This window comes from Lytechinus variegatus, chromosome 7 (assembly GCF_018143015.1).
Source record: "Lytechinus variegatus isolate NC3 chromosome 7, Lvar_3.0, whole genome shotgun sequence".
Taxonomy (NCBI): Eukaryota; Metazoa; Echinodermata; class Echinoidea; order Temnopleuroida; family Toxopneustidae; genus Lytechinus; species Lytechinus variegatus.
Window position 1 is genome coordinate 35,318,009 of NC_054746.1, and position 23,290 is coordinate 35,341,298.

Sequence of the window (23,290 nt, forward strand, 5' to 3'; positions counted from 1 at the left end):
AAGATATCTCGAGAGACAAATTTGAGCCATACAAATATTGAACATTTATTATTTACAGAGTATACTTGTACCATATATACAATAAATATATACAACATTGAATACAATGCACTATACAAAATTTTTACTACAAATTTATATAAAAAAAAAATCAGCTGCATTATAACTGCAGATGATATAGTGGACAGATAATTTTCAAACTTGACAATGAATCATGATAAAGTTAAACAATAGGCATTTTAAAAAATGTTAACCTGATATGCGCTCCTGTATATTTACTAGCCAGAGTGTGGGTGTTTGGGTGTGTTTTTTTTATACAGATGTATACCAATTAAGATATAGGTTATTTATGTCGAGGGACCAAGCTTTGGAATCACCACCTCAAGACATGACTGAGAGCATGGCTCAAGCCACATATCTGAATAGGTTTGTAAATTCCACATGCAATTGGATTACAGTACAGGCACTATGCCACCATGCCCTGTGAGAGGCTTTTCACAAGGAATAAAGGCATCGTCACTCTGCATCTGATAGATATAAATTCTGAAGTAAGTAGCACACACATTTATGTATACACATACATGTACATATTCAGAATTATCCGAGTAAATTACCAATTATTCACAATTTCAAAGATACAAAACATACGACTTGTATAAAACATTTTAAGCAGCTGTTGGTCCTGATTTACAAGAAATTTTTAATAAGGCAAATTAATAAACTGTATCAAATGGTTACGAGGTATTAGAATAATCAGTCGCTTTAAGAATTTTGCCATATATTGGTGTGTTTGGTTTGTTTTTCAAAATTACTAAGCTATGTAATCTGCCTCTTGGAGTTGATATTTCAAATAGTTTGTGTTTCCTCATATTGAAGTTGCCTATTCTCAAATATATTGTAATATAAACATAGAATTGCACAGATTACCTACATAAAAGGCACAATTTTTCCTTTAAAAATAAAAACCACTACCACTTTCAATTCATATGCACTCATGGTTTATAAATTTAATTTAAAATTCATCATTTTACACTTCAAATTACACACCTTCCAAAAACCCATAATTCTAAGCATAAGGACAATTTTCAGAACAAGTCCAAAAATATGGATACTCCTGTTTTAGCAATTTGAAGTACTTTCACAAACCACAAGGGGTATTGAAAAAAAAGTCTGTGATACTGTGAAATTCCTTGTGGTTACATTATAGTAACATAACATAATTTCAGAGCAATCTTGTGCTCAGTAATAATTTGAAGTCACATTTCGCCTTTATTCCAAAAGAAAGGCTTGCAGTTAAATTAAATATAAAATTATTTATATCAGAATATCTATATTTTTAACCTTGAATATAATTTTACTCATTAAAACTCCCCCATATGGAGTAACTTAGAGCTGTGATAAAATTTGGTGATTCACGTTGTTCAGTATGTGGTTGGCTTGTACCTAACACAGAGAGGGTAATTACAAATGAAGTGATAAGAGGGAACACTTTATCACAAATAGGAATTTCTTCCCTGTCTCCATTAAGAGTAGAATTACTACCAGTTTGGAATTTCCATGTGTGTGTGAATTTACTGGCCTCAAACAATATCACATTGAAAACTGCAGATGACTCAAACTTTCATAATAACTCCAGACTGCAAGACATCAGCCCATCACTCTTGTTTAAAATATTAAGCCTTGATAGATTTCTAAACATTTAGAAATCTAAAGTCATAGAAATTGAATTGAAAAAATATGTCACACCAAAATCAAATAGTTTGAAATCTCTCCAATAAAGTTTGTAAAGCTGTAACTTCTTTTAACATCATGAACATGCAATTAAACACAAATGGAATGCATATTTTGAATGAAAATTTTGTAGCACCATTAAGATCTCAGATACCAACAGGCACACATATCAACAGTCGCAGTAACTGCAAATGGTGCATAAAACTGTTATTCATTTCTGATAAATTCAATCATACAAATGCAACCAATTCAACTGTTTACATTCAGAATGAAGCAAAGTAGTATATTCTGCAAGACAAGAGTAGACAAAACTGTGTTATCAATGTGATTGAAATTGAAAATAGTTTGAATTCAGGTGAAAAATACCACCCCTAAGAAGTAATCCCTCTGCCCTTGAAAAGGAAATTGTCTGTGATTATAGAAAAAGCCAGTAATCACAAACAATAATTCATAATCATTCTTATTATTCCAATTTACTTGAATCTATATAATTCTATATCTCTTGTCCCCATCCATCACCAATACAAACTTTGTATCGCCATGCTAAGTTCAGCTTCACTTGTTTTCAAAGAAAACATCAATGAAAAGCAACTTCCTCATTTCCAATAATCCATTCTGTGTGATATAAAAGGATAGTAAAGCCTCCGTCACACAATCATTCTGGGCCCCCATGTCCCAAACCATATCAAATTATACAAAAATAGCATTTTTGTGCAACATTGTACAAGAAAAGTGCAAGCACCATAGTTCCAACCATGTCCAGACTAACAAAACCATTTAAATATGAAACAATGTGCCTGCTCTACAAAGGTACAATGTACTGGCAACATTCCTAAGGAAGATTTCCACTGAGGCACAGTCCATTTTCCCAGTGTATCCTGGGTTTAGGGCCGCCTCAGAAACTTTATATCTCATGAATTACTCAGAATTCAGATGATACTGGTAGCTTAAGGCGAGTTCTATGCCCTCTATGGGATGACGACAAAGCAGATCACATATGTTGTGTCCAATACTATCTTGGTCTGTTGTGGCGTACATTACTACCAGAATACCTGCAAATAACAAGATGGATATGATAATGAATAGCAAATCACATGTCGTACAACACTAATGCAAACCTTCAAACATCACCTATTCTAAAATTATGGAAGAAATTTTTTTTTGGGGGGTGGTTCATTGTTGTTTAAGATTGACAAATCTTTCTTCCTTTTTTAAATTTCAAATCCCAGAGTCCACATACAAATAAACATGCACTGCTTCTGATAGCAATGATTAATGATAATGAAGTCAGTAGTGACAATAGTTTCATGTGTCTTTAATTGGGTTTGATTCTGGTTCAGGACAAAACCCCTTGAATAGGGACGTTTGCACTAATGTACTTTCTTTTTTTATGACAATTTACTGAGTAGCTGCTGAAATTTTTGACAGTTTAATAGGAGAAAGAATTTCATTTTAGAAAGTCAGAATTTGTCAGGACTACAACTTTTATGAAACTGAAATAATAATAATAATATTTGAACTCTTGATTTGTACTGATTTGTAACATTGTTACAAAAATCTTGCAATCATTTGCAAATAAACCTAAGTCCAAAATATTATGTCTAGCAATTGATTGTCAGATTCAAATTGATCTGTTTGCTTCTTTCAACAACCAGTATTAACTGAGTTTGCCCTCTATCGAACATCAAAATTTGAAATTGATATTTGTAATCAATTGCAATTAAGTATTTTGCAACATCCCCTACACCACTATCCTAACCACTTACCCTTCATACCCCTGGCTACGGCTCTGGTGTGGTACATAAGGCACCTGATAGTGTGTTTGGTACTGCTGTCCGCTGTGTCTACTACCCCCGGTAGCATTTGAATACTGGGATCTTGAACCTGTGTTGCTCGGAGATGACTGCACATCATTTTTCCCATAGCTACGCTGTCTTCGATTAGGAGCTGTATTGAGGGTGATTACCGAATGACTTGACTAAACGTAATCTTGATCAATGAATAATTATTGGTTTACATGAAATTAGCTTTAATAATATTTCCTTCAGTGACAATTACTTCAATAACATTTGCTTCTCTCAAATTTGCTTTTTTTCTTCAGTAATATTTTTTTTCTATTTTCAATAACATATGAAGAGGGCATTGGGTGCAAATACAGTATTAAATTTACTATTCAGTATCAGAAGATCTGTTATTCATTATTGATAGTAGAAATGTATAGTTCAGCAATTACTTTCGAGCAAAATATCACAATTTTCTTTAAACTAAGTTTATCAAGTAATGAACATTGATCTAAAAGTCAAATTCATTATCAGAAATAAATTATAAAAGTTGAATGATTTCAATCTGTAAATCAAGGGTGACAAAATTCAGAATTTAAGGTACAGCCAGAAAAGAATTCTTATCTCTTCTCTACTATATGAGCCCTAAACACATAAAATCTATTCTAAAAATAGACATCACTGTGACAGTTATCAGAACTTGATACTATCATTCATACCTCTATGAGAATCTGAAGGCAATGTCACATCATCTCCTGGTGCGTACTGGACCTGTGTACTCCAGCCATGACGGTCTGATGACCCTCCTTGAAGCTGGACATTTGTAATCTTGACCGGTGCTGGGTGACCCTTGTAGGATGATATCCCAGGGAGAGTGGTCTCATTAGTCATCATACTGGATGGCTGTCAGAAAATTATCATCAGAATTTTTGAAAATGTTAAAGCACTTATGAAACTGGGACCAGATTCATAAAAAGTAAAAACTGTGGCAACTTTGCTATTATTATGGCGACTACCATGGTAAACTTAATTGTGATTGGCTGCTGAGCCTCGTTACCATGGTTGTTATATTCATAATGACAAATTTATTTATTAAGTTGTTTGTCCTTTATAAAACGGGCCCCCGAACTTATTAAAAATAAGTGAAGGTGTGCTAATCATAACTTTGCAACCTTCACAACTTTCTTTGGCCCATGGCAGAGAGAGAGAGTTGTATTCAAAAGCAACTATTTCTGCAACGGGCCCCTGAAATTACAACACCAGTACAAGAAGCTTGAAATTGCTAGTATTTCATGTATACAACCTGAACCTATCAGTTGTAGGTGATATCTTCACACCATTATGTAATTATTTTCTCATACTTGTTTTTTTTTTTAAACAATTCCAAGTGTATAATTGTTCATTCCCTGTTTTTTCCTTTAATGACATCCATATTTTTAATCAATTTAACCAACCAAACTGCAATAAAAATAACCACACACCTGCTTTCTTCAATAGAAGTAAAAACAGGTAAAACATAAATTCTTAATGACATTGCCACAAGTCTGTACATTTACTTTCAAATATCACCAAACCAAACAAGAACTTCACATAATATAACATACTAAAATCAAACTAAACAACATATTGTTACAAGACAGAGAACACTAGTAAACTTGAATGTGCACTCCAAAGATTCTTATGACACAAATTGAAGGACACACACAGTAGAACTCTTTATGCTTGACTGTAAGCAAATTTAAACTGAATGTATTAACCATATACGCTTTACTAGTATTCAGTGAATAATTCTGTAAATTACCACAATGAAACCACTCAAACCAAAACCTACTCCCAGAGACAAAAACCTCACCAACATGTCAACAGACTCACCCTAAAAGGGCTTAAACATACTGCAGTTACCACCTAGAGGATTCATAATGGATGTAAAGAATAAATGCTAAAGCAATTAAAGCACAGAGTGTTGCATGGGTGATGACGAAGCCAGGGAAACAGCTCTGGGTAGCATACAAATAGTCCAGTACAATTTACCAATGCCCATAATTCCAAAAGGAATAAGGGTGGTTTTCAAATTTATTGCTTACAACTCATTTATAAGCAAGAAATTTGCATTCTTGATTAATCAATGATTGTTCATCTTTTTTTAAGCAATTAGATTTTTGGGGGGAGGTGGGTTGAGATTATGAAAAAAAGTGATTTCAGAGTTAGAAGTTTCAACATTTTCACACATTCCTGAAAGATGAGCCTGTGTCCTTCTTCATCTGAACCAAATAAGTGATTTCAGAGTTTGAAATTTCACATTTTTTTTCACTCATACCTCAAAGATGAGCCTCTGTCCTTCTGTGTCCTCATTCATCTGAACCAAAGAAGTGATTTCAGAGTTTGAAATTGCAACATTTTCACTCATACCTCAAAGATGAGCCTCTGTCCTTCTGTGTCCTCATTCATCTGAACCACAGAAGTGATTTTAGAGTTTGAAATCACAACATTTTTACTCATACCTCAAAGATGAGCCTCTGTCCTTCTGTGTCCTCATTCATCTGAACCAAAGAAGTGATTTCAGAGTTTGAAATTACAACATTTTCAATCATACCTCAAAGATGAGCCTCTGTCCTTCTGTGTCCTCATTCATCTGAACCAAAGAAGTGATTTCAGAGTTTGAAATTACAACATTTTTCACTCATACCTCAAAGATGAGCCTCTGTCCTTCTGTGTCCTCATTCATCTGAACCAAAGAAGTGATTTTAGAGTTTGAAATTACAACATTTTTACTCATACCTCAAAGATGAGCCTCTGTCCTTATTCATCTGAACCAAAGAAGTCATTTTAGAGTTTGAAATTACAACATTTTTACTCATACCTCAAAGATGAGCCTCTGTCCTTCTGTGTCCTCATTCATCTGAACCAAAGAAGTGATTTCAGAGTTTGAAATTACAATATTTTCACTCATACCTCAAAGATGAGCCTCTGTCCTTCTGTGTCCTCATTCATCTGAACCAAAGAAGTGATTTTAGAGTTTAAAATTACAACATTTTTACTCATACCTCAAAGATGAGCCTCTGTCCTTCTGTGTCCTCATTCATCTGAACCAAAGAAGTGATTTCAGGGTTTGAAATTGCAACATTTTCACTCATACCTCAATAGTGTGCCTTTGTCCTGTGTCCTCATTCATCTGAACAAGTGTTTATTACCATTATCTGATAACTGTAGTTGATCAATATCTACATAATGCCACAAACTCGCAAGGAATCTGCTTCTCATTCTCAAGCTGCATTACAAAGTCATACATCTGTTTCTAATATTGGTGTTGAGCTCTTCAAAAATGAGTCATTTCTCAATGAAATCCGTATTCTTGCCAAAACAATTGCAAATGAGGTTGTGAATTCTACTTTCACTAAATTCAGCCAGCACATTGAACAGAATAATGGTAAACTACATGATCTACAAGTGGAAATGGATGACAAAAAAAGTTGTATAAGAGCGTTAAATTTCAGCAAAGGAGGAGAGAATGATAAATCTGAAGCACGCCACTAATGAACTTCAACAATATTCTCAACATTCATCGCTTCAAATATTTGATGTCAAGGAGGATAAAAATAAAAGCATACAGATCAGATCATTCGTGGAATTGCAAAGGATTATCACAGAATTTCCTTATCGCAGTGTGACATCGATCAATCACATCATGTTGGTAGGCATGGCTGACATCATCATCGAGCAATTATTGTCAAATTCTGCTCTTATCGCAAGCGATCTGAAGTCATTCAAGCACATAAAAAACTGAAGAATACAGGAATCACAATCCAAGAGGATCTCATGCAGCATAATACACAGCTCTATCACAGAACATACAAGCATCCTAAAGTTCTTGTTGCATGGACCCATGATAACAGGATAATTGCCTCTGTTCAAGCCACAGTGGAACCAGTCAATTTAAACAAAAATGTTGTTGCTTACATATCAGTTGTAGAAGTATACACAAAAACTTTGATGATATGACCATGTTCCTAGATAGCTTATGCATACAGTTGTCTGTTATTGGCTTAATAGAGACATAGTTAAAGCAGGATGCTACAATGTGTAGGCTAGAAGGATACTTGTTCCTAGTCTTACTTATCCTTTTTATTAATGATATATGTCACACTTCTAATATGCTCCAGTTCATTCCTTTTACAGATGATAATAGTGTGTTTCTATTGTATGAAAATTTATATAGTTGTCTTCTGTAGTCGATTTCAAAGTCAGCACTGCTGCCATATTGAATTGTGTAATGCACGTGAGACTGCCAGAGGCACTCCCCATCCACAATAATTTGTATATGTTAAGTTTAGTGCAATGTATTATGGTATTTTCTTCAAGCATATTGTGATGTTAAATTTACATGTTTTAATTGGTATATTTTTATTGCAAATGAAATAAAATGAATTGAACTGAATTGAATTTTATTTAATTACCTGTTGTTCCATAAAGTATAATTCAGCTTTGGTTCTTTCTTCTTGTGTAACTGGTATACCATCTATACACAAGAGGTTTGGCTGACGATAGACAAGCATTGGACGGTGCATCAATCGTCTTGATACCTGTTACAATAGTTAGGAATTAAGATTTTTGTCAAGTAACGAAACAATATGAATGTATAATATGCCATTGTAAATTCATGACTAACCATTCCATAAACGTTTAAGGAGCATCTTTTCCTATGAAAAACATGGATAAAATACAATTTTTACATCAAAGGGATTCATAGATAAACTTAATTTAACCAGTTTCCTGATATCAGTTAAAAGAAAAGAATTCTTTCTTAAGCATTAGATTCTCAATAAGTTTTAGTATATTATTACACTAATAATACTGACTAAGAGAAGATATTGAACATAATATGATATTTTTGTTTTTTGGTTCTTACAGGATTGCTGATGACTGAGAGTTCAATTAGGTTTGGCAGACGATCCAACTTCTCAAGCTCTGACATGTCCTATAGAATAAAAAAAATATTAAATAGATGTTACTTCTTAGTCTTAAGGCTGTTAATACATTTACAGTTAAAATGCATGAGAGAATATGCACAAGATCGGTTCAGCAACCAAACATTTTTGACAGGAAAAATCTATTGCACAGAAATAACTTTAATGAAAAATCATCTCTCATAACTAAATAGTTAACAAAATAGAATATTTCTGATTCTTTTGCAGAACACTTAAAAATTAAAATCAACATTTCACTTATCATGGGAAATGATGGTGCATCTGCATGCAAACTTGTTTATCAAAGAATAGTAAATTTCACAGCTGGTAATGATTGGTAGGTGACATTTCTTGGATGTATATTTCGGCCTTTTTAATCAGATCAAGAATTTCAAGCCATAAGGATGTTAATTTCACTGACTGTCTTGCAATATGGCTTAGGTGTATATTTCATTGTAATTTGTAACAAAGGAATGCTTGATAATGTAATTTTCATGATAGGAATTTCATATCCAGGGTTATTGTCAATTTCATCATATCATGTGACCTAGGTTTAAAAACCCCATCATAGTTTGGATGTAGGTTTCATGCTCATGCCAGCAATGCAAACGAGAACAATAGGGTTTGATTGGAAATATAACAGAAATTGATGGGATGACCAAGTTCGGTAAAGAAAGAAAAACATTAGAGAGAAAAAACTAAGGATGGCAATCAGACAGATATACAGAGAGGGAACAGGATTTTTTAGGATATATTGACCTTGCATAGAAGATGGATGGTTCATTAATATTTCTATCATGATGCTATCTGACAAATGAATGTCAGTATGTCAGTAAGTAGAGATTCACACATGAATTTCTATGCAACAGGTCTAAATTTGCATTTGCTCATTATCTGTTAGGCATAACAATTCACTGATTATTTGTCTAAAATTCGAAGAAGAGATGATAAATTTGATGATTACAATATCTATCTCTGATTTTTTGCTATTTCTGGGACACATTGTATAATGATAAATAGCACTAATACAGGAGCAACCTACCTGGATCCTGTTACTCCCAACATAGAGCCTCTGAAGGTTCTCCAGGTACTGAAGATTGGATAGATCCCGGAGCCTGTTCTCCTCCAGGTGGAGCTCTACCAGGTTCCACTGGTTGATGAAGGATCCTTCCCCTACACTCTTGATCTTGTTACGATCCAGGACCAGCTCCCTGAGATCCTGGAGCCCGTCCATCCCCTCCACCTTGCTGATATCATTGCCCTGGAGAAAGAGAGCCTTGAGGGAGGGGAGCCGAGACATCTCCAGCTTGTTCAGGTCACTGATTCCATTATATCTGGACAAGCAAAAAGAGCATATAAAGGGGGAAAATATAGATATCATTAGAATTGTACTGATTATTATTTAATCATGACATATTAATAAAATTCGGAAAACATATTTTGCTGTATTCATCCCTATTCAAGACATATGTCATAATAGCATAAGATTTGTACAACTGAGTCTGCATATTTTCACTTTCCATACGAAAGCTTCTATAAAAGCATATCTTCTTGTAAAAAGTGTTACTTACTACCTCTTTTAAGTCATATTTCTCCAAAGTTGAAGAGATTTTATTTTCTAAGACTTCAGAAATCTCCTGACTAATGTAATTTCTTCACAAATAATTCTGAGAAGTCTACTTTAAGCTTGCACAGTTTTCATTTTTATCAAGTAACTTGAGAATCATTTTGAATTGTTGGAATGCTTACCCTAGATGAAGCACTTCTAGATTGTCTAGGATGGGTGTCAGGGTTCCTGGTAGGAAGTGGTGATCTATGTGATCATCCTTGTCAACCTTGCTGCCTTTAGATGCCTTCGGTCTTTGAAGAATGGTCTCTACATGATTGTGGTTTAAGCATAAAACCTGGAAAAAAACATTTATTTACTTAATTGATGTCCACCTTGTTATTTGCTTTGAGAGATTACTTCCTCCTTAGATTTTAAGTTTTCAGGACTTTGTATTCACTCAGCAATTATTATTGGAAGATTGGAATGGTTTGGGTAAATTCTAATAAGTAAAATAGCAAAATTTTCAGCTATAAAAATCAGACCAGTACACATTCCTCAACATTTGCATGGAAGATGCTTGAAACTGTATGTGTGTGTTCCTAAAATGCATAACTTTACATGGAATTTCAGCCAACTTTACATATTCTCAAGGTTTTTTGTTCAGATACAAATGAATTCAATAGCATCCAATTACACAAGAGTTATTTATATGCCACTTTTTTAAATGCAACTGGCAATAATCCACTGAATGAAATTGGGTGACGATTGTAATTTAATTTGCAATTAAATAACAAAACTTCATAGCTAGGTTTGAAGTATACTTTACCCTCAGATTAACAAGATAGATGAGACCACTAAAAGATGTCAGATTGTTGTGCTCCAAGTTCACACTGCAAGAAAAAAAGGAAACAGTAAAATTTGTCAGTTTCATCTTTCATCTTTATTAGTATAATTAGCCTTATTTCATTTTAATAGTAACCAGTTGTGCTTAATACAAAATATTTACCTGCGTAGATTAATGAAGTGCTCTCCAGATCCTAGATCAACCTGTCTGATCCCACACTGAGGGAAGTCAAGCTCTCTGATCTCATGAAAGTTAGAATGTCCAAGCTTCTCTGCCACAAAGTCTTGATTCAGCCTTCCTCCAAAGGTATCCCTAGCAGTACCTCCTTCTGTAGATTCCTATCAAGGGATATAAAAAAAATAATGCACGAGATCTAGTAGTACCCAAATAGAGCATAAGACGTGTAAGAACTTTTGAGAAACTATTAAATACAAAAGGCAGCAAGTGGGGCAAGTGGACTTGTGATCTGGGAACACAGGTTCATACTCGGTTATTGCATTAGTGCCTTTTGGTCACGCAATAAAAATATGTATCATTAGGTTGCTAAGAGAGGCCTGTAGTCTCAAGTCACTTTCAGATTGTTTTCAAACAAGTACTTATGCTATATGGGCAGTGATGTATGTACAGTCACCACTAAACAATAGTCATTCCTTTTCAAACCCTTGATATAGAACAAATTACCTTCAATAATCAACCCAATTTCAGCAATATTACAAGGGAAAATAAAAAAAAGAAAAATCACGTTTTAAAAGGAGAATAGAACACCTGCATAAAACAATACCAATAATCAATTACCCATTATTCTTATATCTATACTCTATCTATTACAGAGTAGACTCATCTCATGCTTGGAATTCCACAACCGTATCTTAAAAATTTCAATCACTTACCACTGCAGAACCATCAAGGGCCTTGAGAGACTTGAGATGGTAAACCACAAAGAGACGATAGTTGTCTGATTCCTTGGCTACAGGATTCCCACACATATCAAGGATTACAAAGTTTGGCAAGGGCTGTTTAAATGACAGGAAGGATGAATATTAAGAGGGGTTTTTTTTATTTCTAGATACATAAAGTAACTCAGTTGAGTTTGGAGTTGTTCTTATTTATGTTTTTAACTTTAGTACCCCATGTAATCAAAGAAACAATCACTGCTGAGATAACTTCACATTGGATCTAAATTTGTCTGTACAATATGTTTTATAATGTATCTCGTGAAATCCTGTCCAAGTAAATGAAGTTTCTTACACCATGTCATCAAGAAGACTTTCCCAATATATATAGATTTATGGAAACCATGTCTGTTATTTTTACTATAATGAACATTTAATGCTATCACAAGAAACACATAATTGACCTATGGCTCACATGGCATGAAATGTAAACCCTACAAGTATTCTTTATAATAAGGCAAATGTGATTCTCTGCCCAGGTTGAGTACATGGTTACCTCGGCAGCAATGGAAAACCAACATACATTCTCTTGGATTCCACAACAGCTGATTAGTGTTTGATCAAATGAAATAACTCACTTACTTACCTTGAGATGAAAGACCTCTCTAATGTTGCGTATGTTATTATTCCCCACATAGAGCTCCAGCAGGGAAGTGACCTTGTCAAGCCCTGCCAGGGTTGAGATGCGATTGTCTTCTACAGAAAGACATTGCAGATGAACCAGTTTGTCCAATCCTGCATTTTCCAAGGTACTCAGGTTGTTGGTGCCCAGGTTCAGGGTGTGCAGCTTACTTAAGTGGGAGATACCTTCATAAAATCAAAATGGAAATAAAACACAAATATAACTTTCATTCCACCAAAGGAAGACAACAAAATACTTTTAGTGGGCTGAGAATCTCCAATAAGCTCAAAGAAATTCTTAATGCAGATCGATGGTAAATTGCATTTCTAACTAGAGTAGAAAAATTATCTAAATTGTCCATCATTTAAGAAAACTAACTGTTCTTAATCATCTTTTATCAAATGGAAAGGGATCTGACTGAGAATTACACTAATTGGGAAAAGACGATGAGGCTACAGAATGCATCCTCTTTAATATTCTCACCTTCTATTCTGTAGATACAGTTATCTTCCAATGAGAGTTCTTCAATCTGTAAACAGTTATCCAAACCTTCTATCTTAGTCAGATCATTGTCATTGAAGGATGCCCATCGAAGGTTGACCAGCCTCTCCAGATTGGACAACTTACTAATGTGTTGGCTATCTAAATTCAGTGTAGTCACCTGGAAATTTAATGAATTGAAATAAAACATCATACTAATTTAAAGATTAAAAAGATTAAATAGTAATTGATACAAAATCCAAACTCTTGGCAATGATACTTAGGAATTCCATACAATATACCACTACAAGAACTAATAGTTTGATTGGGGATACATGTATGAGAAGTGAACCCACGTGGTGGTATAGGGCAGTAGTCATATATGGATGTTTGAAAGTGTAGTAGTCAGGTAAAAGACCATCAACAGCATTTAAGGCCTGTGCATTCTATAATATGGTATGATATCTGCTGACTATCAAGACAGGAATCATGGAAATGAGCTTACCTTGGTGTACCATTCACTGTCACTCTCACTCTGTCTATCAGGTTTGTTCCTACTGACATTGGTGAGGAGCTGTGCGCAGGATACCAGACTCAGACTGCGTGGTCTACACTCATCTGTCCTGGTGTGTGCCAGCAAGGACACCTGAGATATCCTAGATCCTGCTGCCATGCGGAGAGCAGCGGTAGCCTCTGCCTCGGTCACTGCCTGACCGTTGAGGGTGGTCAGGGATTTGAGCCTGCCAATGGTCCTCAGTCGTAGACCTTCAGGCTAAGGGGTTTGGAGGAGTAACAATTAAGATAAAATCTGAGATTCTTTTTAACAAGTTGAGCGCCTCTGGCAGTCTCGCCGGCATTATGCGATTCAATATAGCAGCAGTGCTGACTTTGAAAACAACTACAAAATAATTATTCACAAAAACACTGTTCATATAATGATATAATACTACATTCATTGACATGTCATAAATGTTATGTAAGCTTGATCATGTGACCTAAGACTCGTGCAAGATGGTCAGTGATACTTGATTACCCCTATGTCCACATTTCATGAACTATATCCATTAACTTTCAAAGTTATGATGGAAATTCAACAATTACCCCCAACATGGCCAAAGTTCATTGATCAAAAATAGCCTTCGACCCTGGTCATGTGACCTGATACTCGAGCAGGATGTTAATATTTGATTACCCTTATGTCCAAGTTTCATGAATTAGGTCCATAGAATTTCTAAGATATGATGTCTTTTCAAAAACTAAACATTAGGTTAAGATTTCATTGTTGACGTTGCCGCTGCCACCGCCATCGGAAAAGCGGCACCTATAGTCTCGCTCTGCTATGCAGGTGAGACAAAAATTACATACAAGTTTAATACGATAAGTAATTTATAAAGAAAATTGATAATTAGCCAACATGCAGAACATCGTATAAAAGGTTGAAGTAAGAATTGCTGTTTGGTTCAAAATATAAAGTCATGTCTACTTGAATAGAAAAAAACTGCTAAATGAATTATTCCTGACTTTCCATCTAGTGTAGTGGTATCAAAAACTTAAGTATGTACCATCTGCCCTTTTATTGAATTAAATGTTACCACAAAAACATTAACTAATGAAGAATCTATTGAATAACATGCTTTTTTTAATCATTCCATAACTATTTCCAAAAGAGATGAAAATCCATTGTAAAAGAAGTGATTTTTCAAACATCTACACTAAAAACTAATCAAAAGACTATATAATAAAAGATAGTCAGTAAATTAAATCTTGGCATATATACAATCATGTACATACCTTCTGCCAGTTGTTATGTCTTAGTTCTAAACATGTAAGATTAGGTGAGTGCTTCCTAAGAATAGAAAGATCATCTCTTGTGTTGGTCATCTCATTCCAGCTAAGATCTAGTATCTTCAGCTTACCAAGAGCCTGCAAACAAACACACATAAATGCCCATTAAGGTTTGGTGCCACAAACCTGCCCCCCAGGGTGTGGAGAGAGTACATACATCACACGCAAACAAGCCAATTCTGATGACTGGGGTAATAATAATGTACAGTCCTTAAAAAAAGGGTTTTCCACTATTCTATCTAATTAGAATGGACAGGTCCTACTTATCTAGTGTTGTTTTTTGTTGTTGCTGTTTTGGAGGGTTTTTTTAAAGGGTGGGGAGCAGGAGGGAATTAATTTGAGCCCTACATTTCTACTTTTTTAGAGAGAGAAACAAATTTCATTTTTTGTAGTAATGTAAATTCAGATAAGGAATACAGATCACACAGAGCAGAGATCATCTACAAAGTTTAGGCAATGAGAAATATGTTTCATTCCTAAGCATTTCAATATCAATGAATACATAAACTATCTTTTCTTGGTTGGCTCCATCAAGATTACCTCAGAATCAAGAGTTTGACCCATCACTATCAGCTTCACCAACAGTAAACAAATATTGACTGCGCATGAGGGTGACTATGCAAATTTTCGTTCCTGAGGTGTGTTTCATACCCACCCTTCTATCACCCAGAGGCCTTGGCCAAGAGATAATAGAAGGGCCAGTAGGAAAAGCACCATGGGAGTGATGATTTTTCACTGTCATCCAAAAACAGAGCAGTCCATATTTGTTTTATATACCTCAATAATCACATAACTCTATCCCCAATCGATTAAATTCCAGGAGCACTAGTGTAACTCTAATCTCAATTTGATTTGCTAAATCACTTAAATTGTAATTCAAACGAACTGCACTCCCGTGGATGCTCGGCTGCAAGCTGGCCAGAACAACCGATTAATCCAGTTGGCCAAAAAGCACAGCCAGTTATAGTAGGTCGAGTAGCTAGATGCGCAAGTAGAAACGCCACAACTTGTGGTTACGAGCACTATCAGAGGGTTTGATAGAAGAAATGTACAGTAAGTCAAACCCCTGAGATGATGATAGATGGAATAGCACCACGTCACATGATGCAGCTTTGAACAAACAGAGATAACAATCTTAGTATGAGGTATCTAATAAGGAATTGCTTATTGATAATATGTATCTTACCTTCATTCCATCTAGTGTATAGATCTTATTGAAGCTTGCATCAAGATACTCAAGGTTTGCCTGTCAGGTTGATAAAGAAAAAACAATTGGATATGAAATATATTATATTGAAAATAAATATAAAAACAAGCATAGTCATAAATATCAACTTCAATGAATAAAAGAAAATAAAATAGCATCTTACTTTCATATTTAACTTCTTGCGTGTATATGAGTCAAAAAGTACTTTTTATTTTGTTTTGGATATGATAATTAACATAAAGCAATTTAAGAATATGTCACCCATTAACACTTATGCTGCAATAGCAACTCCCCATCCACAATGAAGGTATATTTCAAGAACTGTCAAAATTTGACATTGAATGACTTTTGAGAAGAATTTAACATTCCATGACTATCCAAAAGAATTGACTTTGCCAGACTATGCCATGACTCTTCAGTATTTTTCATGAGTTATAAACAACCTGCAATTCATTTCATGTTAAACTTTGCCCACCCCCCCCCAAAAAAAAAATGCAACTTAAAATGTAAATTATTAACAATGATAACAATAACAGCAATAATAAAATATATGAAATCATACTTTGTCATCCAAAACTCACCATATGAGCAACATCTTCTAATCTACTGAGTTCATTGAAACTAACAACCAAGCGTTGAAGAGATGTCATGGCACTGAGATGTTTGAGCTTCGTTAGTCCGTTACCATGGAGATTAAGGACTGTAATGGATGACAGGGAGGATGCTTTGGTGGCTTTCAGGAGCAGCTCTTCAGTCAGCATAGAAAGCCTACAAAGAATACAATGGAATTTTAATGAACTATCTCAATGCTCACTTTTATCATAATGTAACACTGATCATAATTATAGTGAAGACATTTATCTCATTTCAACTCAACCAAATCAATCAAATTCAGTTCCATTTAATTTGATGAAATTCAATTAATTTTACACAATATTGCAATTCAATTAAATTCAATTCATATTTTTGGTCACTATACAAAAAATAGATACATTGACATCAATGTAATTTTGTTCTGGCTGTTCTTGCTCAATTTAATGTCATAATACATTTATAAAAGTCATATAAAATCATGAATAAACACACCATACAGAAGAATATGAATAACAAAGTAGATGTGCATGATTTTAATAGAAAGCCATACAACTGAACAGGAGAAGCAGAAACATAAATATAGAAAGATGTACCAGGGTTACACTTTATGTGTTTTAATCATCAAACTGTGATTTCTTAATTTCAAAGAAATCAATAAATGCATACTAGCAAATTAAACCTATTTATAAAGTTGGTGTCAAGTGTGAGTCAATAATATGACATTTGGTTCGAAAACCTTCGCACATTAATCCAAGTCAAGACTACAAAACAAGAGATTCAATTGGTTGACTCTAAATTCACAGTAAAGTAGTCCATCTGACTAGACTGTTGATTGGTTGACAGGCTTACCGTGGCCTAGGCTGAGAGACTGGTTCCATGAGTAAGAGATCATCATCAGCTTGAGGGTCGACATTGAATGCAGCAGGTCTCTTAGCTTTCTCGCCTTGCTTTATATCCATAACATTCATAAATGGACTAGGTGATGGAAGCTGTAAGTAACAGAAACACAACTTCAATATAATCTCTACATTCATTTCTTAATCATTAATAACATCAATTGTGTATTAATGGTGTTATACTGAAAAAATAAAGGAACCTTGATGACTTGTCCAACGTTTTTAATCATGGAAAGTTCACATTGGAAAAGAAAATACTTGCAAGACTTGATTTTTAAATGAAACAGATTTCTTTTACAACCATACCTGTGAAAAACCACTGTACAATATTCAATGAGAAACGATTTCCATTAAAGATAAATACTTGCATTACGTAGATTGGTTTTCATATGTAGAATACATGATTAACAGTTAAATTGTCTTCACACATGTTCACACTTGTAATATATGGAAATAAATGACATAACTGGTGTGAAAGCAATCAAATTCATAAAATGATGTTCACACACACTCAAGTTCAGAAAAGAGATAAGACAAGATCATGATTGAAAACAAAATAATTTACACAGGCAGGAGAACCATTCAAATAAAGAGAAACAAAATTCACACATACAATATACTCACCCTTGTAACATACTCAAAATCAATGACATTCTCTGGTAAGATTAGTTTATTGTTTCAGACAAACCATTCACACTGTCTAGAGGAGCATTTACACAGAGATAAACAAAGTTCACACATACTCACCCTTGTGACATACTCAAAATCAATGACGTACTCTGGTAGGACGAGCTCATTGTTGAAGACAAACCATTCACACTGTCTAGAGGAGCATTCACACAGAGATAAAAACAGTTCACACAAACTCACCCTTGTTACATACTCAAAGTCGATGACATACTCTGGCAGGACGAGCTCATTGTTGAAGACAAACCATTCACACTGTCTAGAGGAGCATTCACACAGAGATTCCTCCTGTACACCACCAGAAAAACACTTTGGTCTGAATACTGAATCACAGTTAGGGTAGAACTTCTGGTGGATGCTACAAAAAAAAACAATAAATGAAACATACTTTGACAATCTTGAAAATAGTAACCTACTTGATGGGTATGTTATCTTAAATATAGAGTGGTACAACAGATCAACTGAATTTAAAGTCTTCAGTTCCATGTATCCTAAAGGCAAATTCCAGGGACTTTATTTATCATGATATTCTATTTTTCTCAGTGACATGTACATAACATCTGACAAAGCAATTTTGAACAGCAAAGTCTGCTGAAATCTGCCTATAATAGCTTGATCAAGACAGGTTAGACATTGCACAAAAGTTTTATTTAGATTTTCTTTCTGTATGAAATTTTAGTAATTTCTTTTCAAGCAAAGTGTTTTTTAACCTCTTTGAAATTTTGTGTGAATTGGGTACTGTCCTAGATTTCTCATTTGATGAACAATATGATTATCTAGATCAAAATAATATACATCAGAACAATCAAAGGCATTATCATTATTCATTAATGCATTATCTTATTTCAATTAATCCAATTTCACAATACTCAATAAAGCAGACAAGTTGGCTAATACATACCCTGTAGTGACATCCAGGGCAGGCAAGCTTTTCCCTAGGTACACCTTACATACCACTAGCTGACCATGTCTGAAAGGGCAAGGGTCATGGGCTGTAGGGTCAGTCCTAGACTTGGATGTGAGGTACTGGATGCGAGGCTTCTCACATAGGCTGAGACTGTTTGATAATGGCACAGCTCCATCTCGTCCCAATTGCTATTAAGAAATAAGCATGTTTAGTTGAATAAAAGAAAAAGATTTAAACAGAAAATGGGGGGGGGGGGTATATCAAACAAGTTTGATTTGCAACCTGTTTACCCACATTCACTCCCATTACAGCAATCATGCCTATGAAAAGCACTCATGTATTTGTCCTGTGGAATCTCCCAACTGTGAACTTGATGGACAGTAGCAGCAGGTGACACATTATATACATTTGGCATAGAGCAGATAAATCACTAGGAAAACAATTTGAGGTGATTTCTTCTTTAGAAAATGCATAGCCATGCAAGCTCATATAACCTCACTTAATTTCTATTTAAGGTTCATAAACTTCCCTTACAACTTTGATAGATAAATGAAATTGTATCAATCAAAAGTTCTAAATCTAAAACTTTCATTGGCATTCTCATTCTCCACTTTTTCTATTACACAACGGGAGCTGCAAAGTGCCCTTTCAGTGAAGTTATAATTGCAGCTGCAAAAATTCTGGTCCTATGAATATGCAGGAGAGGCACAAGTTTGTTTTCTTTAATAAGGGAGAGAAAGCTTAGGCTTGTGAGTTGAGAGAGGCACAGATTATTAGGGATACCCCCTTCTCTCCTCCTCCAATGTACTGATGCTACTTAAGAACCAACAGACTCCTCCTCACCCTATATGTTTCTTGATCCATTGGACCATCCTCAAGAACCTTCATGGGTTGGTTCTCACCTCCAGGTAGTTCAGGATCCCAGACAAAGAACAGGTACTCCTGCAGCTTCTTCATACTCTGAGGCCTAATGACAACAAAAACATTCATTTCTTACAAAATTATACAGAAGTAACACTGAAAAAATGTGAACAGACTTTTATATAAAGAATGTAAATATTGGACAACTTAACTCCCTGAAGAACATTTTTAAGACAAGTGTGAAATCAGCAGGCTGAAATGAATGCAATGTAGACTGTGCTTCCAACACTAACATGTTAGAGCCTAAAAAGGCAAATCTAAATTGTGCTTTAAAATTGTGCTAAAATCAAAACCGATACCATCAAAGAACCTGAAACTCAGATTAGGTGTAAAGCAATTATAAATTGTGCTTCCAACACCAACATCAACATCAGCACTAAATGAAACTCAGATTAGGTGTTTGAGCTACACAAGGCAATTTACAACGTGCTTCCAACACCAACATAAACATAATAAACTAAATGAAACTTTGATTACGTGTTAGGGCTAAGAAAGACAATCAATACTGTGTTTCCAACAACATCAACACCAAACTTAAATCTCAGATTAGGTGTTGGAGCTAGGGAAGACAATCTAGATTGTGCTTCCAACACCAACACCAAATTTGAAATCATCAATGATTCTTACCTTGCTAGAGTAGGTGTGTCATCTTCCTCTGAGAAGGTAGCTAGACAGGTATCAAACCTGTACCTCAGCATCCGATTATGAACCCTAGTTATTCTATGTATCTTCAATCCTGTGATCCCATGGGCTTGGTAATCAGAAGCACAGAACCGTGATAGGATCAGGTCATGGCATGATGTGAACCTGTATACAACAAAGATCATTTGAAAATTCAGCCCATGTAGCAAGACAGTTCTCAAATGAATATCATTGCATATGTTGTGGTCAATGGAGGTTTTGCAACATTTATACCTCAGTCACATTTGATCTACGGCGACCGCATGGCGAGTCGAAAACAGCCCTTTTATTCATTTCTATTCAAACCACTTATATGTAACTCATACAAAAAATGTTCAAGCGGCTTTTTTTACTCGGCCGCTGTAGAGCAAATGTGACCGAGGCATTAATAATAAGTTTCATTAACCAAAGTTCTGTGTAGAAACGTAACCAGACAACTGTGAATGCCTCACTTGTATGTTTCCATTGGGGCAGACTTTGTTTACAGGTTTCTATCCGATTCTCTATCTTTCTCTTGGCAAATCAGATGGTATCTCTTCATCAGCTTATAACTGCAGCTGATCTTTGATTTATGAGTTTTATGAAGCTGGGCAGTCTAGACAGGTTGTTCTCCAACATCAAATAATCTTGTATTTTTTTTTTATATTTGCACTAAAATCAAACTACCTGGAAATCAATAATCTGCATAATAATTGCAATACACAGTTGACTTGCCAATTTCTGTCATTGGTAAAATTGTTTCAATCTTTACAAACCACTTCATGGAATTTCCCTCAGGGCATTGTGCTCCCTTGAGCAGCCTTTCACTAAAGATTTATACAGGAGTGTATTCCTTGAAATGCAAATTCAGTTAAGAGCCTCTATGATAAAGCCAAGGTAATGGAAGTTTTTTTGCAGTAAACACCATGTTTGTAGTAAAATGTTAAAGGGTTGCTGGGGAAGTTTTATTATATTGTAAATACAATTAATGGCTTTCAGCCCAGTAAATAAGATTGCATTGATCGATCTATCATGCATGTAGTCCTAAAAATGATGGGTTTTTTTTCATGGTTGTTTGATAGCTCTTAAAAGAACTGTTTGATCAGCGTGTTCTGGTCATCATCAGGAATGATGATCCACTTGAATACTTGGGTATACAGGCAAGTTGGTAATGAAGAGAGTAATTAAGGTTGAACCAAGGTATACACTTCTTATAAAGAATGCAAAGCAGTAGTTAAGGTATTTGCTTTTTATCATTCTATAGAATTCTTACCAGATATCTGAAGTAGTACCATCTTCAAACCTGACGTTACCCCCAGTCTCAAGCTCAGTGACCAGTCTCTGGGTCGCTCCAGCCGTTGCATGCTTCACCTTCAAGATGGCTTCATTGTGATACTTTTCAACACTGTCATCATCAGCCACAAAAAGTGATGTAAAAAGATTTACACAAATATATCACAATTAGAAGTTAATCTACCTTAATATGCTATACAAAATTGAAGCTAGATAACATACCTTCTCCCTTTGCCCCCTTTTAAATTTTTATGGACATACTCTACAGCCAGCAGAATAAAAATTCTTACCAATTTTACTCATGTTTGTGTTATTTTGTTTTTTTATAATTAGTGATTGATAATAACCCATACCATTTCTATCATGTCTCTTCAATAAATGTTTTTGAGGGATTTAACTAAATTGAAATAAAATTTCACTTACTCTTCAAAGAGCAGACAGCATTTCTCATATCTTTTCTGCATTAGGGCTAGCTTGGCTTTTCTTTTGGTCTCTAGACTACTGCTATCTTCCTGTATATCACTCTCCGTGCCGCTCCCAACATCATCTTCTACCGGTCTACTCACAATTCTTCCCCCACTAGCCTTGCTTTCTAGCTCTCTCTCAAGCTGGTGGAGAAATCAAGAATATTGTAATAAAAATAAAGAATGCAGTGTCTGAAAATACAGTTTGGATGTTGCAACCTGTTGTAGTGGTTGACCTTTTTTTACCCTTTAGTTGTTAAGAGAATAAAGTTCAATGACCCTTTATCTGTCATCTGTTTTTCATCATTTAACACTCTGGTCCCATGTAAGTTCCAACACCAGTCCACAACAAAAACAAACAATGACTAAAAGATTTTTAGCAAATGAGACTGCAGATCAAAATATCTTTAGAGACCCTGAAACACACAACTTTGCAATTGATCATAGATCTGATTTTTTACTAAGATCTTAGCATTGATTATAATTTGCACTCAAAGATAAAAATCAATTGTTTGATCAATCATTAATTTTTGTGTTAGATACCCTACATATGCTAGTCAAAACTTTCCAAGAACCATTCTGATTACCACAGAAAGTTTCACTTGGTATTTTATTACTGATAATAATTTCTCTTAACTCTTCTTAGCAGGTAACACGAAAGAGAAACCCCAGCTCCATGGGATTTACACCTATCTCTTAGTGGGACATATTTCTCATGAATTATGTAATCTGTTTGGTTGATTTCTTTGTAAGACAAACCCGTATTTACCTATTTTACTTGGTCACAAAGATCAAATAGGTAATATGAGCCAGTATTGCCGGTTTGGTGTATGACTATTGTTTTAGTTTTGTTTTCATTGTTACACGCATGCCTAGTGCTGATTTCAACTAC

General features: G+C 34.8%; 1 protein-coding gene across 3 annotated transcripts in view; it reads right to left on the reverse strand.

The window, feature by feature from the left end:
• Positions 1-24: 24 nt before the first annotated feature.
• The window catches only part of LOC121419120 (leucine-rich repeat-containing protein 9-like), a 29,392-nt gene continuing 6,126 nt past the window's right edge, over positions 25-23,290 (reverse strand). For 2 of the 3 annotated variants that reach the window (XM_041613439.1, XM_041613438.1), the window contains exons 9-32: positions 22,358-22,542; positions 21,915-22,046; positions 20,609-20,788; positions 19,904-20,027; positions 19,055-19,248; positions 18,337-18,511; positions 17,420-17,559; positions 16,558-16,744; positions 15,956-16,015; positions 14,716-14,847; positions 13,430-13,696; positions 12,928-13,105; positions 12,409-12,629; positions 11,760-11,882; positions 11,032-11,207; positions 10,852-10,915; positions 10,226-10,380; positions 9,519-9,810; positions 8,419-8,487; positions 7,967-8,092; positions 5,385-5,417; positions 4,232-4,415; positions 3,498-3,678; positions 25-2,783 (exon numbers count right to left, since the gene is read on the reverse strand). In XM_041613439.1, coding sequence (XP_041469373.1) covers positions 2,744-2,783; positions 3,498-3,678; positions 4,232-4,415; positions 5,385-5,417; positions 7,967-8,092; positions 8,419-8,487; positions 9,519-9,810; positions 10,226-10,380; positions 10,852-10,915; positions 11,032-11,207; positions 11,760-11,882; positions 12,409-12,629; positions 12,928-13,105; positions 13,430-13,696; positions 14,716-14,847; positions 15,956-16,015; positions 16,558-16,744; positions 17,420-17,559; positions 18,337-18,511; positions 19,055-19,248; positions 19,904-20,027; positions 20,609-20,788; positions 21,915-22,046; positions 22,358-22,542 — 3,618 coding nt within the window. In that variant the 3' untranslated portion in view covers positions 25-2,743. The remainder of the gene's footprint in view (positions 2,784-3,497; positions 3,679-4,231; positions 4,416-5,384; positions 5,418-7,966; positions 8,093-8,418; positions 8,488-9,518; positions 9,811-10,225; positions 10,381-10,851; positions 10,916-11,031; positions 11,208-11,759; positions 11,883-12,408; positions 12,630-12,927; positions 13,106-13,429; positions 13,697-14,715; positions 14,848-15,955; positions 16,016-16,557; positions 16,745-17,419; positions 17,560-18,336; positions 18,512-19,054; positions 19,249-19,903; positions 20,028-20,608; positions 20,789-21,914; positions 22,047-22,357; positions 22,543-23,290) is intronic. The other variant, XM_041613440.1, reaches the window with a different exon arrangement.